The following is a 21,421-nucleotide window of genomic DNA, read 5'->3' on the forward strand; positions in this document are numbered from 1 at the left end:
AAATATATATATTTTATGTTTTTCTTCTTAAAAGACATACGTCATGTTTAAAAATGGTGGTTTTGTGGGAGATAAGCACAGATAAATTGATTTCAATTTATTTGAAATATAATTAATTCAACATTTGTTGTACATTGTACCATTATTTACAGTTCAATGTCGTATAAAACAAATGCTGTGCGTTGGTCATGAACCACAACAGGAAATGGTGAAAAACCCTACATAAAAATGCGTCTAAGACAACCGATTGTTTTAACGTCTAATCAGTTTATTCCACCAAGCTCGAAGGGTTGCTATACGGCCTCACATTCATATTCCAGTATGGATAATTTATTACCCTGAAAACTATACATGGAACTTTGTAGCTGGTGTGGCGCAATATACCACATGGAAACTGCTACTTCACTCATTTTAAATTGTTTTTGCAATCCATAATCTCCTCAGAGATGCGATTTGAAAAACTAACAGAGATAATGTTGCGTTACATTTTGACGGGTTCTGGTATTTTTTGTGTTTGACTGCTCCATTAATGTTATGACGTGAGTTACTTTGTCTAAAACCACATGTAAACACACACGTGGCTCAGTCTTGGATATATCCAGTGACATCTAAACCGCATTTCACTTGGAATCCATGACATAATTTCACGGGACACAGACTTCACTTTTAGAATTGATGTCTTCGCTTGGTAAATCATGGCATGAAAAGATAAACCTCTTTGGTTCATGCAAAGGTCTTACACATATTTACACCAACACATTAAGAATAAACCAGTTTACCAAATGATGTGAATGTCAGAATGGGTTATATTATAGCTGCATGCATGCACTGCAAAAAGTGACATCTAAGTAAGATTAAATATCTCAAATAAAGGTGATATTTGCTTATTTTCTGTCTGATAAGATAATTCTTCTCACTAAGCAGATTTTATATTAGTGTTTTACTTGTTTTAAGGCATTTGGTCCTACATGATCTAAGATATTACAGCTTGTAGCTGAGATTTTACGACCTATATTAAGTAAAACATGCTTGAAACTCGAATATCAACTGTTGCAAAGTATAAAACTACTTTTTTAAAGTAATATTTTCTTACTTCAAGCATGAAAAAAAAATCATGATGCCGAGCGCATATCATTATGTCAAGATAATGACACTAGCATTTACTTAATTTGAGAATATTTTTCAGCATATTGAGCGAAAAGGCATTTTTTTTTCTACCAAGAAAAGTGCACTTGTTATTAGTGAGAATATACTTATTTTAAGGTATTTTGGGGTTCATTGAGGTTAGCTAATGTTAATTGTTTTGGAAAGTCTTGACAAGCCCAATTTTCTTGTTCAATTAGCAGATAATTTTGCAAAGGTCAAATAAAATACCCCTAATTTTTGTATTTTTTTTCTTGTTTTTGAACACTGACTTTTTTTTTTTTTTTTGACTTATGATTATGGCTGTCAAACAAGTAAAACATTTTTTCCATAATTTAAATCAAAATGAACCGATATTATTTGCAGATGGATACAATTTTTCACCTTTAACAAGTGTACCCTTGACGGATAATTTAAACATTTTTAATACCTATACAACACTGCCAAAAGTCAGTGTTCAAAAACAAGAAATACAAATACAAAAGGGTATTTTATTTGAACCAAGCAACATTATCTGCCAAAATAACAAGAACATTTGGCTTGTCAAGACTTTCCAAGACTAGCAAAAATGTTATGACCTATATTGTGTAAAACATGCTTGAAACTAAAATATCTACTGTTGCAAAGTTGTGTCAAACACTCACAAGTATAAAACTACTTTTTTAAAGTAATATTTTCTTACTTCAAGCATGAAAAAAAAATCATGATGCCGAGCGCATATCATTATGTCAAGATAATGACACTAGCATTTACTTAATTTAAGAATATTTTTCAGCATATTGAGCAAAAAGATCTTTTTTTTTCTACCAAGAAAAGTGCACTTGTTATTAGTAAGAATATACTTATTTTAAGGTATTTTCGGGTTCATTGAGGTTAGCTAATGTTAATTGTTTTGGAAAGTCTTGACAAGCCCAATTTTCTTGTTCGATTGGCAGATAATTTTGCAAAGTTCACATAAAATACCCCTCATTTTTGTATTTTTCTTGTTTTTGAACACTGACTTTTTTTTGTTTTGTCTTATGATTATGGCTGTCAAACAAGTAAAACATTTTTTCACAATTAATCACATTTTGTCCATAATTTAAATCAAAATGAATCGATATTATTTGCAGATAGATATGATTTTTCACCTTTAACAAGTGTACCCTTGATGGATAATTTAAAAAATTTTAATACCTATACAACACTGCAAAAAGTAAGTGTTCAAAAACAAGAAATACAAATACAAAAGGGTATTTTATTTGAACCAAGCAACATCCATCCATCCATTTTCTACCGCTTATTCCCTTTCGGGGTCGCAGGGGGCGCTGGCGCCTATCTCAGCTACAATCGGCATTATCTGCCAAAATAACATTTGGCTTGTCAAGACTTTCCAAAACTAGCAACATTTTATGACCTATATTGTATAAAACATGCTTGAAACTTGAATATCAACTGTTGCAAAACTGTCTCAAACACAAGTATAAAACTACTTTTTTAAAGTAACATTTTCTTACTTCAAGCATGAAAAAAAAATCATGATGCCGAGCGCATATCTTTATGTCAAGATAATGACACTAGCATTTACTTAATTTAAGAATATTTTTCAACATATTGAGCAAAAAGGTTTTTTTTTTCTACCAAGAAAAGTGCACTTGTTATTACTAAAAATATACTTATTTTAAGGTATTTTCGGGTTCATTGAGGTTAGTTAATGTTAATTGTTTTGGAAAGTCTTGACAAGCCCAATTTTCTTGTTCAATTAGCAGATCATTTTGCAAAGTCCAAATAAAATACCCCTAATTTTTGTATTTTTTTTCTTGTTTTTGAACACAGACTTTTTTTTTGACTTATGATTATGGCTGTCAAACGAGTAAAACATTTTTTCACAATTAATCACATTTGGTCCATAATTTAAATAAAAATGAATCGATATTATTTGCAGATAGATATAATTTTTCACCTTTAACAAGTGTACCCTTGACGGATAATTTAAACATTTTTAATACCTATACAACACTGCCAAAAGTCAGTGTTCAAAAACAAGAAATGCAAATACAAAAGGGTATTTTATTTGAACCAAGCAACATTATCTGCCAAAATAACAAGAACATTTGGCTTGTCAAGACTTTCCAAAACTAGCAAAAATGTTATGACCTATATTGTGTAAAACATGCTTGAAACTAGAATATCTACTGTTGCAAAGCTGTGTCAAACACTCACAAGTATAAAACTACTTTTTTAAAGTAATATTTTCTTACTTCAAGCATGAAAAAAAAATCATGATGCCGAGCGCATATCATTATGTCAAGATAATGACACTAGCATTTACTTAATTTAAGAATATTTTTCAGCATATTGAGCAAAAAGGTCTTTTTTTTTTCTACCAAGAAAAGTGCACTTGTTATTAGTAAGAATATACTTATTTTAAGGTATTTTCGGGTTCATTGAGGTTAGCTAATGTTAATTGTTTTGGAAAGTCTTGACAAGCCCAATTTTCTTGTTCGATTGGCAGATAATTTTGCAAAGTTCACATAAAATACCCCTCATTTTTGTATTTTTCTTGTTTTTGAACACTGACTTTTTTTGTTTTGTCTTATGATTATGGCTGTCAAACAAGTAAAACATTTTTTCACAATTAATCACATTTTGTCCATAATTTAAATCAAAATGAATCGATATTATTTGCAGATAGATATAATTTTTCACCTTTAACAAGTGTACCCTTGATGGATAATTTAAAAAATTTTAATACCTATACAACACTGCAAAAAGTAAGTGTTCAAAAACAAGAAATACAAATACAAAAGGGTATTTTATTTGAACCAAGCAACATTATCTGCCAAAATAACATTTGGCTTGTCAAGACTTTCCAAAACTAGCAACATTTTATGACCTATATTGTATAAAACATGCTTGAAACTTGAATATCAACTGTTGCAAAACTGTCTCAAACACAAGTATAAAACTACTTTTTTAAAGTAACATTTTCTTACTTCAAGCATGAAAAAAAAATCATGATGCCGAGCGCATATCTTTATGTCAAGATAATGACACCAGCATTTACTTAATTTAAGAATATTTTTCAACATATTGAGCAAAAAGGTCTTTTTTTTTCTACCAAGAAAAGTGCACTTGTTATTACTAAAAATATACTTATTTTAAGGTATTTTCGGGTTCATTGAGGTTAGCTAATGTTAATTGTTTTGGAAAGTCTTGACAAGCCCAATTTTCTTGTTCGATTGGCAGATAATTTTGCAAAGTTCACATAAAATACCCCTCATTTTTGTATTTTTCTTGTTTTTGAACACTGACTTTTTTTTTGTTTTGTCTTATGATTATGGCTGTCAAACAAGTAAAACATTTTTTCACAATTAATCACATTTTGTCCATAATTTAAATCAAAATGAATCGATATTATTTGCAGATAGATATAATGTTTCACCTTTAACAAGTGTTCCCTTGATGGATAATTTAAACATTTTCAATACCTATACAACACTGCAAAAAGTCGGTGTTCAAAAACAAGAAATACAAATACAAAAGGGTATTTTATTTGAACCAAGCAACATTATCTGCCAATATAACAAGAAAATTGGGCTTGTCAAGACTTTCCAAAACTAGCAAAATGTTATGACCTATATTGTGTAAAACATGATTGAAACTTGAATATCAACTGTTGCAAAACTGTCTCAAACACAAGTATAAAACTACTTTTTTAAAGTAATATTTTCTTACTTCAAGCATGAAAAAAAAATCATGATGCCGAGCGCATATCATTATGTCAAGATAATGACACTAGCATTTACTTAATTTAAGAATATTTTTCAGCATATTGAGCAAAACGGTCTTTTTTTTTCTACCAAGAAAAGTGCACTTAATTAATTGTTTTGGAAAGTCTTGACAAGCCCAATTTTCTTGTTCTATTGGCAGATAATTTTGCTTGGTTCAAATAAAATACCCCTCATTTTTGTATTTTTTTTTCTTGTTTTTAAACACTGACTTTTTGCAGTGTGGTTATGATTAGGGCTGTCAAACGAGTAAAACATTTTTTCACAATTAATCACATTTTGTCCATACTTTAAATCAAAATGAATCGAGATTATTTGCAGATAGATATAATTTTTCACCTTTAACAAGTGTACCCTTGACGGATAATTTAAACATTTTTAATACCTATACAACACTGCAATAAGTCAGTGTTCAAAAACAAGAAAAAAAAATACAAAAATTAGGGGTATTTTATCTGAACGAAGCATAATTATCTGCCAATAGAACAAAAAAATGTGGCTTGTCAAGACTTTCCAAAACAAGTAAAATTAGCTAACCTCAATGAACCCAAAAATACCTTAAAATAAGTATATTCTCACTAATGTGAATTATATTTATATAGCGCTTTTCTCTAGTGACTCAAAGCACTTTTACATAGTGAAACCCAATATCTAAAGTTACATTTAAACCAGTGTGGGTGGCACTGGGAGCAGGTGGGTAAAGTGTCTTGCCCAAGGACACAACGGCAGTGACTAGGATGACGGAAGCGGGAATGGAACCTGCAACCCTCAAGTTGCTGGCACGGCCGCTCTACCAACCGAGTTATGCCGCCCCTTTACAACTATACGAGTATGTATTTTCTATTTTTTTCATTGAAAATAAAACAGCAAAAGTCCATTTGGCTGTCGTCTGTATTAATTATGAGACAAAATTGTGTCAAAGTCATGATTTTTTTTTTTCATGCTTGAAATAAAAACATATTGCTTTAAAAAAGTAGTTTTATACTTGTGAGTGTTGATTACAAAGCTTTGCAACAATTGATATGCTAGTTTCAAGCATGTTTTACTCAATATAGGTCATCAAATCTCAGCAACAAGCTGTAATATCTTACCGAGATCATTTAGTACCAAAACCCTTAAAACAAGTAAAACACTCTAACACAGGGGTAGGGAACCTATGGCTCTAGAGCCAGATGTGGCTCTTTTAATGACTGCATCTGGCTCTCGGATGAATCTGAGCTGACATTGCTTGACACGATAAGTAATGAATAATTCCACAGTGTTAAAAATAACATTCAAAATATAAAACATTCTCATGCATTTTTATGTTCAAGAACTTGCGTTAATGGTAAGAAGTTATTTATTTATTATTGGTTAGTGTTGGGCTTGCCCTCCTGGGGGTTCTTCAGACCACCAAGCACCGACATGAGAGCCTGTTTTAGGGTTAAAATATTGTATTTTTTTTCAATTAGTCTCTCAGTTGCTTTCCAGCAATTGTCTTTTTCTCTTTCGTCCTCGTTCGCCCTCTGGCTCCAGCCCCAACCCCGTCTTTCCTCCTGGCTGCTGCTTATAACAGAGCGACAGGTGATTAGATAACAAGGCCCAGGTGGGCCATCTAGGCACCTGTCGCTGATTTCGAGGCCGGTCCTGGCAACATCCTGCTTTGCTGCAGGCCCGCAGGCCACGCCCCCTCCACAGTTAGCTACAGAATAACAATGTCATTACAAAGAATAAGAGCCCTATTATACTCTGGAAATGTTGGTTCTACTTAAAAATGCACGCGTTTAGTTGTGTTCAGCGTTAAAAAAAATATTATATGGCTCTTAGGGAAATACATTTGAAAATATTTGGCTTATTGGCTCTCTTAGCCAAAAAAGGTTCCCGACCCCTGCTTTAACATAAAATCTATTTGTGAGAGGAATTATCTTATCAGACAGAAAATAAGCAAATATCCTCCTTAGTTGAGATATTTAATCTGACTTAGATTTCAGTTTTTGCAGTGTACTGTTTTAATGAAATGTTTTTTAAACAATATACTTTTTTTTTAAACAGCGCAACAAAAAAAGGACATAAACACGATTTTAATGACAATTGTAAAAAAAAAAAAAAAAAAAAAAAAACAATGTATATTGTAGGAATACAGAATGTGTATTCCTGCTGTTGGAGCACTTGCTTAGAGAAGAGGAGCTACAATAAGTTTAGATGCCAGTTTCACGCAATAACACACAATGTGGACTGCTAATGAAGTCAATGAATTAAATCATATTATGTCCTACATATGGTGAATAGAGATGGTCGATAATATCGGACTGCCGATATTATCGGACGATAAATGCTTTAAAATGTAACATCGGAAGTTATGGGTATCGGTTTCAACACAGCAACATTGTACCATGCTACGGAATGGCCCGAGGGTGAGAAAGCGAAGTAGTGCCATTAAAGGAACTTATAATTAACACATTATTATTGCATTATCTTTTACAGCCCTAGTTCTGATTAAAGGCCTACTGAAAGTCGCTACTACCGACCACGCAGTCTGATAGTTTCTATATCAATGATGAAATATTAACATTGCAACACATGCCACTTTACTAAATTGCAATTTTAAATTTCGCGCCGAAATATCTGGCTGAAACGTCTCGGTATGATGAGGCGTGCGTGTGACGTCACGGATTGTAGAGGACAGTTTGTTCCAGCATCGTTCCTAGCTAATAGCTCATCTGTTTTCATCGCGAAATTCCACAGTATTCCGGACATCTGTGTTGCTGAATCTTTTGCAATTTGTTCAATGGACAATGGAGACATCAAAGAAGAAAGCTGTAGGTGGGAAGCGGTGTATTGCGGCCGGCTTTAGCAACACAAACACAGCCGGTGTTTCATTGTTTACATTCCCGAAAGATGACAGTCAAGCTTCACTACGGAACGGAGATATCAAGCGAACACGGTTGGTTTGAAACACACACACACACAAAGTACAATGTATTATGTAGCGATCATTTCGAAAGATCGTGTTTCGAAGAGGGTCCCTTGCGAAAGGCAGAGATGGGCATCGCCACCACTTGTCGACTGGTGCTGAAGAAAGGTGCAGGGCCTACCTTCAGGTTGTACAGGTACGACCATATAATATCACTAAAACACTAGTAACACAATAAGCAGATAAGGGATTTTCCAGAATTATCCTAGTATCCTGGGGCAGCATAGCTCGGTTGGTAGAGTGGCCGTGCCAGCAACTTGAGGGTTGCAGGTTCGATTCCCGCTTGTGCCATCCTAGTCACTGCCGTTGTGTCCTTGGGCAATACACTTTACCCACCTGCTCCCAGTGCCACCCACACTGGTTTAAAAATGTAACTTAGATATTGGGTGTCACTATGTAAAGCGCTATGAGTCACTTGAGAAAAGCGCTATATAAATATCATTCACTTCACTCGTAAATGTGTCTAATAACATCTGAATCGCTCCCACTGCCCTCGTCTTTTTTTTTTTTTCTTTCTAGTCCTTCACTCTCACTTTCCTCATCCACGAAGCTTTCATCCTCGCTCAAATTAATGGGGAAATCGTCGCTTTCTCGGTCCGAATCGCTCTCGCTGCTGGTGGCCATGATTGTAAACAATGTTCAGATGTGAGGAGCTCCACAACCCGTGACGTCGCGCGCACAGCGTCTGCTACTTCCGGTACAGGCAAGGCTTTTTTATTAGCCACCAAAAGTTGCAAAATTTATTGTCAATGTTCTATACTAAATCTTTTCATCAAACATATGGCAATATCGCAAAATTAGCAAATATGACACATAGAATGGACCTGCTATCCTTGTTTAAATAAGAAAATCTCATTTCAGTAGGCCTTTAATGCAAAGTAGAAGTTGTGATTTTGACTATCTTGTGTATAAGCAGTCAAAATGTCATGTTGGCGTATTGCATTCACTCCCTTGTCCTGTGGTCATTGTATTGCGTTAATTACTAGTTGTTTTAAAACCATTTTTATAATTCATCAACATTTGTTGTCTGATGCTCGGCATCGAGCGATGTGAAGTGGCACCGTTATTTGTTCGGAAGGCGCGGTGTTTGCCATTTAGAAATTAGATTGCACAACTGTGAATCAAGATTGGGTTATTGATTGGATGTCTCATTTGCAGAGTCAGCAAGGCAGAAGTCGGGTCACTAATCTGAGCTATAATGGAGCAAAGCCAGCTGGCAATAACTCACGTTGTGCCTGGCTACTCAAAATCTGAAGAGGTCTGAGGCTGGGCTCCAGTCCCTCATCAATTTAAATAAGGATACGGTAAATAAATGGAGTGCTTCACACTCCCAAGTGAGTTTACACTTTCATTTGCTTAAAAATACCGCAGATTCTTTCTGGAGTTTTGTGTTTCTATTGTGTTCTATTTCCTTCTGAAGTACAGTAAAAATCAGTGATATTTACAGTACAGGCCAAAAGTTTGGACACACCTTCTCATTCAATGGGTTTTCTTTATTTTTATGACTATTTATATTGTAGATTGTCAATGAAGGCATTAAAACTATGAATGAACGCATGGCATACTTGCCAACCCTCCCTGATTTTCCGGGAGACTCTCCCGAAAACCTCCCGGGACAAATTTTCTCCCGAAATTCAGGCGGAGCTGGAGGCCACGCCCCCTCCAGCTCCATGCGGACCCGAGTGACGTGTCGACAGCCTGTTTTCGCGTCGGCTTTCCCACAATACAAACAGAGTGCCTGCCCAATGACGTTATAGCTGTAGAATGATCGAGGGCGAGTTCTTGGTTTCTGATGTGGGTTTATTGTTAGGCAGTTTCATTAACGTCCTCCCAGCGTGGCAACAACACACAACAACAGCAGTCACGTTTTCGTCGACCGTCAAGCAGTTCGTCTGCCGTAAACAGCAATGTTGTGACACTCTTAAACAGGACAATACTGTGCATCCATATGTGACAATAACATCTACAACTTTTAGAGCAGTGGTTCTCAAAATTTTTTCAGAGATGTACCCCCTGTGAACACTTTTTTTTTTAATTCAAGTACCCCCTAATCAGATCAAAGCATTTTTGGTTGGGAAAAAAAAGATAAAAAAGTAAAATACAGCACTATGTCATCAGTTTCTGATTTATTAAATTGTAAAACAGTGCACAATATTGCTCATTTGTAGTGGTCTTTCTTGGACTATTTGGGAAAAAAAGATGTAAAAATAACTAAAAAGTTATTGAAAAACAAACAAGTGATTCAATTATAAATAAAGATTTCTACACATACTGTAATGAGGTGGAGACTTGTCCAGGGTGTACACCGCCTTCCGCCCGATTGTAGCTGAGATAGGCACCAGCGCCCCCCGCGACCCCAAAGGGAATAAGTGGTAGGAAATGGATGGATGGATAGCTGTAAATATACTCCTCCCCTTCTAAGCACGCCCCCCAAAACATTTGTAAGCAAAATTGGTGTGCTTACAAATCCATAGTGTAAAAATTTTTTGTAAAAATAATTCAGTGTAGAAAAAATTTTGTGTGTAGAAAAATTCAATACAAAAACAATGAGTATGTAAAAATTCAGTGTCTGAAATTCAGTTTTTTTTTTACACGCGGAATTTTTAAACACTGTATTTTAACAAACCGAATGTTTAAACATGCAAATTATGCTCATGTATGTTTATTCAATGAAATTTTCAGTATAATTTGATGTAAAAAAAAATCCAGTTCACAAAATTCCAACGCAAAATGTTCCGTTACATAAATTCACTGTCCAAAAATAGCTTTCGTATAAACACGGAAATTACCCTTCATAGGTGAGCAAGTGTTAAAAACACACCAAAACACTCAGTTTCTTTCATTCTTTCATTGCATAGCTCAAAACGTCATAGGTGGATTTCAGGAAATATCGGCACTCAAAGTAGGAACAAGTGGCTACGTATGCTTGAGATCCCGCCTCCACCCACAGAGACAAATCAAGAGGCTCACAAGAGGCTTCACTGTGTTGTTTTAATTCTGCTATAGATAGCTCAAAGAGTTATTGGGGAAATTATAAATCAACTTCCAGGAAATGTCCGCAATCAAAAAAGGAACAAGTGGCTACGTATGCTCAAGATTCCGCCTCCACCCACAGGGACAAATCAAGTGGCTCACAAGAGGCTTAACTGTGTTCCTTTAATTTTGTTATGGATAGCTCAAAAAGTTATGCAGGGAAATTATAAATCAGCTTCCAGGAAATGTCCGCAATCAAAGAAGGAACAAGTGGGTACGTATGCTCGAGATTCCGCCTCCACCCACAGAGACACATCAAGTGGCTCACAAGAGGCTTAACTGTGTTCCTTTAATTTTGTTATAGATAGCTCAAAAAGTTATGGGGCATATTATAAATCAACTTCCAGGAAATGTCGGCAATCAAAGTAGGAACAAGTGGCTACGTATGCACGAGATTCCGCCTCCACCCACAGAGACAAATCAAGTGGCTCACAAGAGGCTTAACTGTGTTCCTTTAATTTTATTTTAGATAACTCAAAAAGTTATAGGGAAATTATAAATCAACTTCCAGGAAATGTCCGCAATCAAAGAAGGAACAAGTAGCTACATATGCTCAAGATTCCGCCTCCACCCACAGAGACAAATCAAGTGGCTCACAAGAGGCTTAACTGTGTTCCTTTAATTTTTTTAGAGATAGCTCAAAAAGTTATGGGGTAAATTATAAATCAACTTCCAGGAAATGCCCGCAATCAAAGAAGGAACAATTGGCTACGTATGCTCGAGTTTCCGCCTCCACCCACAGAGACAAATCAAGTGGCTGACAAGAGGCTCAACTATGTTCCTTTAATTTTGTTATAGATAGCTCAAAAAGTTATGAGGGAAAATATAAATCACCTTCCAGGAAATGTCCGCAGTCAAAGTAGGAACAAGTGGCTACGTATGCTCGAGATTCCGCCTCCACCCACAGAGACAAATCAAGTGGCTCACAAGAGGCTTAACTATGTTCCTTTAATTTTGTTATAGATAGCTCAAAAAGTTATTGGGGAAATTATAAATCACCTTCCAGGAAATGTCCGCAGTCAAAGTAGGAACAAGTGGCTACGTATGCTCAAGATTCCGCCTCCACCCACAGAGACAAATCAAGTGGCTCACAAGAGGCTTAACTGTGTTCCTTTAATTTTGTTATAGATAGCTCAAAAAGTTATGGGGGAAATTATAAATAAACTTCTAGGAAATGTCCGCAATCAAAGTAGGAACAAGTGGCTACGTATGCTCGAGATTCCGCCTCCACCCACAGAGACAAATCAAGTGGCTCACAAGAGGCTTAACTGTGTTCCTTTAATTTTATTATAGATAACTCAAAAAGTTATTGGGGAAATTATAAATCAGCTTTCAGGAAATGTCCGCAATCAAAGAAGGAGCAAGTGGGTACGTATGCTCGAGATTCCGCCTCCACCCACAGGGACAAATCAAGTTGCTCACAAGAGGCTTAACTGTGTTCCTTTAATTTTGTTATAGATAGCTCAAAAAGTTATGGGGGAAAATTATAAATCAACCTCCAGGAAATGTCCGCAATCAAAGAAGGAACAAGTGGGTACATATGCTCGAGATTCCGCCTCCACCCACAGAGACAAATCAAGTGGCTCACTGGAGGCTTAACTGTGTTCCTTTAATTTTGTTATAGATAGCTCAAAAAGTTATGGGGGAAATTATAAATCAACTTCCAGGAAATGTCGGCAATCAAAGTAGGAACAAGTGGCTACATATGCTCGAGATTCCGCCTCCACCCACAGAGACAAATCAAGTGGCTCACAAGAGGCTTAACTGTGTTCCTTTAATTTTATTATAGATAACTCAAAAAGTTATTGGGGAAATTATAAATCAACTTCCAGGATATGTCCGCAGTCAAAGAAGGAACAAGTGGCTACGTATGCTCGAGATTCCGCCTCCACCCACAGAGACAAATCAAGTGGCTCACATGAGGCTCAACTGTGTTCCTTTAATTTTATTATAGATACCTCAAAAAGTTATGGGGAAAATTATAAATCAACTTCCAGGAAATGTCCGCGGTCAAAGAAGGAACAAGTGGCTACGTATGCTCGAGATTCCGCCTCCACCCACAGAGACAAATCAAGTGGCTCACTGGAGGCTTAACTGTGTTCCTTTAATTTTGTTATAGATAGCTCAAAAAGTTATGGGGGAAATTATAAATCAACTTCCAGGAAATGTCGGCAATCAAAGTAGGAACAAGTGGCTACGTATGCTCGAGATTCCGCCTCCACCCACAGGGACAAATCAAGTTTCTCAAATTCTGCTATAATAGCTCAAAAAGTTATGGGGGAATTCTAAATCAACTTTTCAGGAAATGTCAGAAATGGAATAAGTTAGGAACTAGGGCTCAGAACAATTTTTATTACATTACTTTACTTTTACGTTACAACTTGTGGATGACTGGCAAGAGGCTTCACTGCATTTCTCTCATTCCATTACACTGTAGATAGCTCAAAAAGTTGTGGCTGGATTTAATTTAAGATATATCAGAACTACGATAAGGAATCCCATTTCGGAGTTTATTCGGAGATAGGGCCTGGCAGAGGTCTGCACTCTCCAAATCCTTTTTTAGTTCATTCATGGCATACTTTCCATGAATGATTCATTCATTTATACACTCAACCTTCAGTATATCGTAATGCACTATAAAATTCCTTGAGTTCGATGAACACAGATACAATATAAACAGAAAAGTAAGACTTACCGTAAATGAGCTGTGCACTAAGGTTTCATCCAAATCAATGACTACGCATATCTTCCCTGTATCATTGGATTTCATCTGTGGGAGCAGTGGTTTTGTTGATATCTAGGGGGGGACAACAACACCGCAAGATGTTAGACAGGAAAATATTACAGATTTTTAAACATGCACATGATTTTTCCAGAAAAAAGCAAAAATGCTACTTTATTCCATTTCTTAACTTGTCAGCAAAATGGTCAAAACGGTTACATGCTCTACAGATTGAAAGTAATACCATATAACATGGGTGTCTAAACTGCGGCCCGGGGGGCCATTTGCGGCCCGCTACACATTCTGAAAATGCTATTGCAAAAATAAAAAATAAAAAAATAAACATTCCAAAAAGTGGAATGAGGTGAAATCTAACGAGAAAAAGTTGCAATGTTGACACAAAGCTGCCATGCAGGGAAGTTTTTTTCTTCCTTTTGTCTATTTTGGGCGGCATAGCTCGGTTGGTAGAGTGGCCGTGTCAGCAACTTGAGGGTTGCAGGTTCGATTCCCGCTTCAATCATCCTAGTTACTGCCGTTGTGTCCTTGGGCAAGACACTTTACCCACCTGCTCCCAGTGCCACCCACACTGGTTGAAGTGTAACTTAGATATTGGGTTTCACTATGAGTCACTAGAGAAAAGCGCTATATACATATCATTCACTTCACATTTTTCTTTTTCTTTTTTTTGCCGTTGCTCCAAAAAAACTAACAAAAAAACAATGTTATAATGAATTATTCACCTATTCAAAGCTCTAATTATTTAAAATATTTCAATTTAAAAAATGTTTTCTGTTTTCTGTATACTCTAGCCTTTAAATAGACCTCCTTTTTAGACCAGTTGATCTGCCGCTTCTTTTCTTTCTCCTATGTCACCCCTCCCTTGTGGAGGGGGTCCGGTCCGATGACCATGGATGAAGTACTGGCTGTCCAGAGTCGAGACCCAGGATGGACCGCTCGTCGGGACCCAGGATGGACCGCTCGCCTGTATCGGTTGGGGACATCTCTACGCTGCTGATCCGCCTCCGCTTGAGATGGTTTCCTGTGGACGGGACTCTGGCTGCTGTCTTGGATCCGCTTGAACTGAACTCTTGCGACTGTGTTGGAGCCACTATGGATTGAACTTTCACAGTATCATGTTAGATCCGCTCGACATCCATTGCTTTCGGTCCCCTAGAGGGGGGGGGGTTGCCCACATCTGAGGTCCTCTCCAAGATTTCTCATAGTCACCATTGTCACTGGCGTCCCACTGGATGTGAATTCTCCCTGCCCACTGGGTGTGAGTTTTCCTTGCCCTTTTGTGGGTTCTTCCGAGGATGTTGTAGTCGTAATGATTTGTGCAGTCCTTTGAGACATTTGTGATTTGGGGCTATATAAATAAACATTGATTGATTGATAGATTGAAAAATATTGCATATATTTTCATAACTTGGCTTGGACATGGATTGTTTCTTCGACGCAGATGAGAATCAGCACGACCGAGGCGTGGACGTGAGTACATGTTTTAATTATATAATATATGCAAAACAGGGAAAACAAAAACACTTGCTCAATGGCATGAAAGACAATTTAACTATAAACTTAAACAGCACGATGGCAAGACTAAAGACATGAAACAAAAGAGTGCACTGTGGCATAAATACAAAACTTACGTGGATCAAAATGAACAGCATAGCAAGGCATGAAGCAGATAAACGAGGGCGTGACGAAGTTGCAGCATGGGTAGCGTGTGTGCGAGTGTGAAGATCCCAGGACGAAGACAAGAAAAAGAGTGACTTAAATAGCTATGATCATTAGTGAAAACAGGTGTGAGGCTGAGAACAGGGACGTGACAGGTGAAAACTAATGAGTTGGCATGGAAACAAACAAAACCAGGAAGTGCAAAACGTGACTGAATGTCCAAAAACTAAACATAGCATGACCAAAACCAAAACATAACTTACAGGCGTGACATATATTGTGTTTTCCATACAAATACACCAACATTTTCTTTGACAAAAGAGCATAAAACAGGCAAAATTATTGTTCAAACATAAAATCAATAGATATATTTAAAGTTAATCTCGTCACTTAAGTGTTGAAAGTTAAAAAAAAAAAAAAAACGAATATATTTAGTGGGATTTTATTCATTTTTTCACTGTAATACCTAAAAAATAATAATACATTAAAATAAGCGGTGTCCTGCATTATTTATCTAATTCACATCAAATATTGCTTTCTGAATGCTTTGGGCAGTGGGGGAAATACTGCATATTTCAGTTTTATTATTAATAAACAAAGGCAGAAAAGACATAAAAACTTTGTTTTTTTTTTAACTTTATATCAACCTGAAGTTGATATACTGTAGAGATTTACTGTAAGCGTTAAATAAAAAAAGATACTAAAACTTTGACTTGTTTTTAACATTTTAATGACTTAGACCTTCTATGGTCCCCGGGAGCCCTAAAGGTAAAACAACAAACAAAATCCATATATTTTGTTATGGTTTGAAAAAATGAAAAATATTAAAACGGTACCGTATGCTTAAATTTTTACGTGTGCGTGCCTCAGTGGAAAAAGTTTGGACACCCCTGCCATGTAATGTACGAAGCTTTTTGTACAGGCAGTGTTTATAGTTCAATTTAAAGTGTAAGTACCGTATTTTTCGGACTATAAGGCGCACTTAAAATCATTTACTGTTCTCAAATAACTCGGTGCGTCTAATGTGCGGCATAATTTCGGTTGTGCTTACCGACCTCGAAACTATTTCATTTCGTACATAGTCTAATGATAAGTGTGACCAGTAGATGGCAGTCATACATAAGAGATATGTGTAAACTGTAAGATGACGCCAGTAAACAACACCAAAACTTTGAATGTTCTCTTGGAAAATACAGAACATTACACACGGCGCTCAAAAATCTGTCAAAATGTTTTTAGTACGACTTTGGTAAGCTCTGAAGCTGCACGGCTTGATATATTGTCACACCAAAATGGCGCCTCTTAGCAGACATATTATCAGGCATTTTGTTTTGCAATATTATGCATAACCAAATTTTGTTTCCTTCTGGTACCTGCTGATGTGTATTTGGGATCTGCATAAGTTCTGAAAGTGTGAGCGCGTCCGCCATTGTAGTCATAAGCTTCTTCCTTTTCTCTACCTTCTACACTTTTGCCACTTGTAATATAAAGTAGCGTCAAGTTCTTATTTATATCTGTCAGTAGACTAACTATCAAAGCTAAAAACTGTTGTGGTTTTACTGAATTCACCCACGGAACTTTAGTTATTAGAGGGTCCCGGTCGGACATTTTTTCCACGGGACGCATTTCCGAGCATTGATGTTGTATTATTGAGCCACGGATGAGGAAATGTTGCTCAGTTATGGATTTAAGAAAAGTCTGAATGTAAATTAAAACAGTAAGCTCCATCTTTTTTGCCACTTCTTCCACTCCCGTCCTTGCACGCTACACCGCTACAACAAAGATGACCATGACATTGGTAAGACAGCCCAAAAAACGGCGCATCCTGAAGAGACGCTCAGAAAGCGGTTTGGGGATGGTTTCTAAAACATAATCTATACAACACCATTACATATAATGTAGACCACAATATAGTGTTTTAAATTTAGAAAAAAATCATAATATGACTTCTTTAATGTGCCTTATAATCCGGTGCACCTTATGTATGAAAATAGACCTGAACAGACCCCCTCATCGGCAGTGCGCCTTTTAATTGTCCGAAAATAACGGCAGTCCATTTATAGTGTGCTGCTTCGTCTCCCAATTCGTGCTAACCTACACTTATACAGAGCATTTAGGCCCATAACTTCTATCCTGCTGTAATAATCCAATTTTCCACGCATGTGCCTGTGCAAAGTGCTCTGGCCCGATTGTTCCAACCGTATGCCTTGAAATGGAAATGTGCTGAACGTGAACACATATCACAGCACTCACACTAAAGGTGTGAAGGTGGTCTAGTGGGGAGGATGTAAGTGCGATTTTCATTAAACAAGCTGTTGAAGTCAAAAAGGGGTATTTACCTGTTTTGTCGGTGGTATGCAGTACTCGCATTCACAGAGTTCATAGTAGTCGTTATCACTGTTTTCCTCATCTGAGTCCTCGGTCCAAGTGTCTCCTTCCTCAATTTTGTGATCTTCTGACACCACACTGTGAATAATATCTGCTCTCACTTCTTTAGGAATTTCATTGGACGCAGAATTTCCATTTGCGTCTTGGCGTTGTTCTCTTGCGGGGCAGGTGGTTTGGACTTCAACACACTCGTTCCGGGATGAAACCAATGGATCTTCACTCTGTGATGATCTTGTATTGGTTTTCTCTTCATTTAGGGATTGTTTTGGTGATGTCTGAATTCTTTGAATCTGATAGACATAGTATTCTTCAACCCCGTCCACACATGCATGGTTTTCATCCTTGGGGGTCGGGCAGATCTCAGATGCATTTAGTGTTGCAGACTCACATGGTATGGCATCAGAAGTTATGTCCTTATTCACATGATTCCCATTGTAAAGATCATCATCAAGTTTTGTTTTCTGTTCTTTACCTCGGGGCTCTGACTCGCAAAACCTGCATTTGGTGTCCCTTCTCAGACAACCATACATATCATCGCATGCCTTGTCAGAAAAACAAAAGCACATATTAGTCACTCGTGAATTGATTTCTTCCACGTTAAACGTCTTCGGCGTGTGTTTGTGTTCTTTTAGTTGTTCCTCACGCAGGCGCTCATGGATATCTCCGCCGTCGAAGCAAGAGATGTAATGCCGTTGGGTAAAAGCGGGGCGGCGATCGTCCCCCATGTCAAAAAAATCAAAGTAGTCTTCGACAACAAAATCAAAAGTGGAGGTTTTGTTTTCGTTATTCATAAACCGTCGCACATTTCCCTGTGCTATGTCGTCATCTTCCTCAAAGGACTCCCACTGGGTCTGTTCGTCGCTTGAATCTTCCTGGGCTTTTTCGGATTCCCCCGATGAATCCAGGGAGTTTTCAAAGTCCTCAGGGCAAGTCTTGAATGATTTACTTTCAGATGATGAGCAGTCAGAGGAGCTATCTTCTTCGACAAAAAACCCTTTGAAGTTTTTGTCTGAGTGGTTCCGCTCTGATGTCCTACAGCTTGTTTCATATTCTTGGTTGGAGTCCTCATATCCCCTTAGATCATAGTGATCTTTGGGCACGTCTGCCTGACTAGTCCACTCAAAAGTTCTGTCAGTGTCCACATGTCCCTCCCTTTCGTCATAATAAACTTTCATCTGTGCTTTTTGTAAGTGCAAACAGTTGACATATTCTGATAAAGTACGCCTCTCTTTGCTATTATCCTCATCTTGGAAACCATCTGTTGAATAGCTCTCAACATCGTCCTCTGTGATACTACGATTTTGTATGTCATCACACTTACAAATTTCAGCACCACGGTCCGAATCATCCACTGACTCCAAAGTGTTAGGCGCGAAACCGGCCGTCTCGTATTTCTCATCATCCTCAGTTGATGAGTCTGGCAAAGACTCAAGGAACTTCAACCGCATACCAGAGGGCTTGTATTGTTGTGACAACGCCATGTGCTCAGTGTTGTCAGACCTACAATTAATGGTTTCATCCTGCTTAAAACCGTCACACCTCACATCGGATTTACCTACCACTAAATCCAAAGATCCAGATGGGAAATCTGTGGGCTCAGGTTGTTGTTGTGTGCAGTGTTCGCGGCAAGAACTGTCATTCCGAGCTAAACTGTGATTAACACACTGCTCAGAGGTTACAGAGGGTTTAGAACATTCACAAAGTTTAGCACTTCCTTCTATTTGCCGATTTAACCTTAAAGCTTTGTCAAGGATTGTGTTGTGTTCCAAAATTGTGTCAATATCTGAATACTGGCCAAACCTGTCTCCTTTGCAATAAGTGCAGAGTTTACTGGCATCTGTAAAATCTTCATAGTCGCTACATTGTTCCATACAATGTTTGGATGAGTTCATTTCTTGTCTGGCAATCATCTGTCCAGAGAATTCTGCAAGGACCCTTAAGTCAAAGTCAGCACTTCCGTGTGAGGAGTTGATTAAATCTTCTGTTAAGTCAGGAATCTGGAATTGTACCGCAAGCATGCTGTCAGTCGATGGTGTCCCTCCACCAGAGACTTCAGTCTGCTCTGTTTTTTTCCAGATACATCAGCAGTTTCGTTTAACAAAAATGAAAATTGCGCAGACTTTACGGTCCAACCAATGCATCGGGGTCTTGCCGCACTTTCAAAGTCCAAATGACTTGCTGGTGAAGCGTCCGTGCAGAGTGGATATCCTCAGCAATGGTGGGAGGGGATGAGTGAGACCTCAGCTCCCCTGGGAAACAGGAGCACCGTGCACATGGACATGACGGCTTCTCCAAACCAAAACTGAGCCTTTGACTCCACCCCCACTTTTACTAGACTGAGCCATTTATTTTGGGGGCTTGGAAAGAAGTGACGAATATCTTTTGAAATATCACATCCCTATAAAAGTTTTTACTATTAAATAAATATAAAGATGACAACTTGGGTCTTCTTGGCTACCTATGATGTTGTTCACAAACAAACCACTCCCAAATGATAGAACAGTTCGTAGCAGAGGTTTGGTTGAATCCATGGGTGACAGGCGAGTTTAAGTAACCATGGGACTTACAGTTTTGAGCACTGTTGACATTCCTTAGGCATTTTTTTAGGGCATATAAAAACTGAAAAGTCATGAAATTTTAAAATGGACTTTCAGGGCCCTGTAAAGTAATGACAATTTTAAAAAAAATCACATTTGGAATACCGGTAGTCATGAAAATGTTTCTTCAAGGTGTCATATTATGTTTTTTTCCCATATTTGAAATACACCCGTGTGGTCTACATCAGTGGTCCCCAACCTTTTTGTATCCGTAGACCGGTCAACGTTTAATAATTTGTCCTGCGGCCCGGTGGGGGGGATCCTATCCTATTTATTTATTTATTTATTTTTTTCTTTGTCATGAAAAAGGGAGGTTTTTGTCATGAAAGAGGGAGGTTTTTGTGGTTGGTGCACTAATTGTAAGTGTATATTGTGTTTTTTATGTTGATTTAATTAAAAGAAAAAAAAATATATATATTTTTTTAAAATAAAAATGAATAAAAAATTATTCTGCGGCCCGGTACCAATCGGTATCGGGCTGCAACCCGGTGGTTGGGGACCACTGGTCTACATAACATGTAATGGTGGTTCTTTGGTCAAAATTTTGCATAGATTATGTTTTACAGACTGTTTTAAAGCTGTTTTTGGATGTTTTGTGGGCGGTCTTTTTTACGTGGTTTGTTGTAGTTTTTAGCGAGTCTAAGTCAGAACTATACACTACTTTGCATGAGAAATGGCCACAGCGTGAGTATGCAGGTGCATGTACAAGCCAGTCTGCCCCACACAAGATCACTTTTTGGGGCTCTCACTGGAGAACCCAGCTTTGAAGCTATGGATGGAAATCACAATGGACATTTATAGAATGGAAAAAAATAATGGCTTTTATTAATTGTAAATTGGAGAAATTTACTTCATACTGGAAAAAAGCCCCGTAGGTCTGATTTTACTTTCTCGAAATTAGTGATTGTACTCTGTAAAAAAAGATTACCCCCTATATGTTTATGTTTTTTTTCTATTTATTTATTTACTATCTGCTTATACACTTTCTTTTATTTATTTTTTTTATTTTATTTATCATTATTATTTTTAAATTCTGTTTATTTATTTTTTCTTAGTATTATTATTTTAGTTGTTTTTTTATTTTTTTATTTTTTTTGCTGTTTTTCTCTTTCTTTTTTGGGGGGGAGTGGTGGCATTG

At 37.2% G+C, this 21,421-nt stretch overlaps 1 protein-coding gene across 1 annotated transcript in view; it reads right to left on the reverse strand.

Annotated features, from left to right (window-relative positions):
• Positions 1 to 19,971, reverse strand: part of LOC133564248 (uncharacterized) — a 33,629-nt gene extending 13,658 nt beyond the window's left edge. The window contains exons 1-2 of the mRNA XM_061918432.1: positions 17,638 to 19,971; positions 13,595 to 13,696 (exon numbers count right to left, since the gene is read on the reverse strand). Coding sequence (XP_061774416.1) covers positions 13,595 to 13,696; positions 17,638 to 19,704 — 2,169 coding nt within the window. The 5' untranslated portion in view covers positions 19,705 to 19,971. The remainder of the gene's footprint in view (positions 1 to 13,594; positions 13,697 to 17,637) is intronic.
• Between the last annotated feature and the right edge of the window lie 1,450 nt (positions 19,972 to 21,421).

Source organism: Nerophis ophidion, linkage group LG13 (assembly GCF_033978795.1).
Source record: "Nerophis ophidion isolate RoL-2023_Sa linkage group LG13, RoL_Noph_v1.0, whole genome shotgun sequence".
In the NCBI taxonomy this organism is placed as follows: Eukaryota; Metazoa; Chordata; class Actinopteri; order Syngnathiformes; family Syngnathidae; genus Nerophis; species Nerophis ophidion.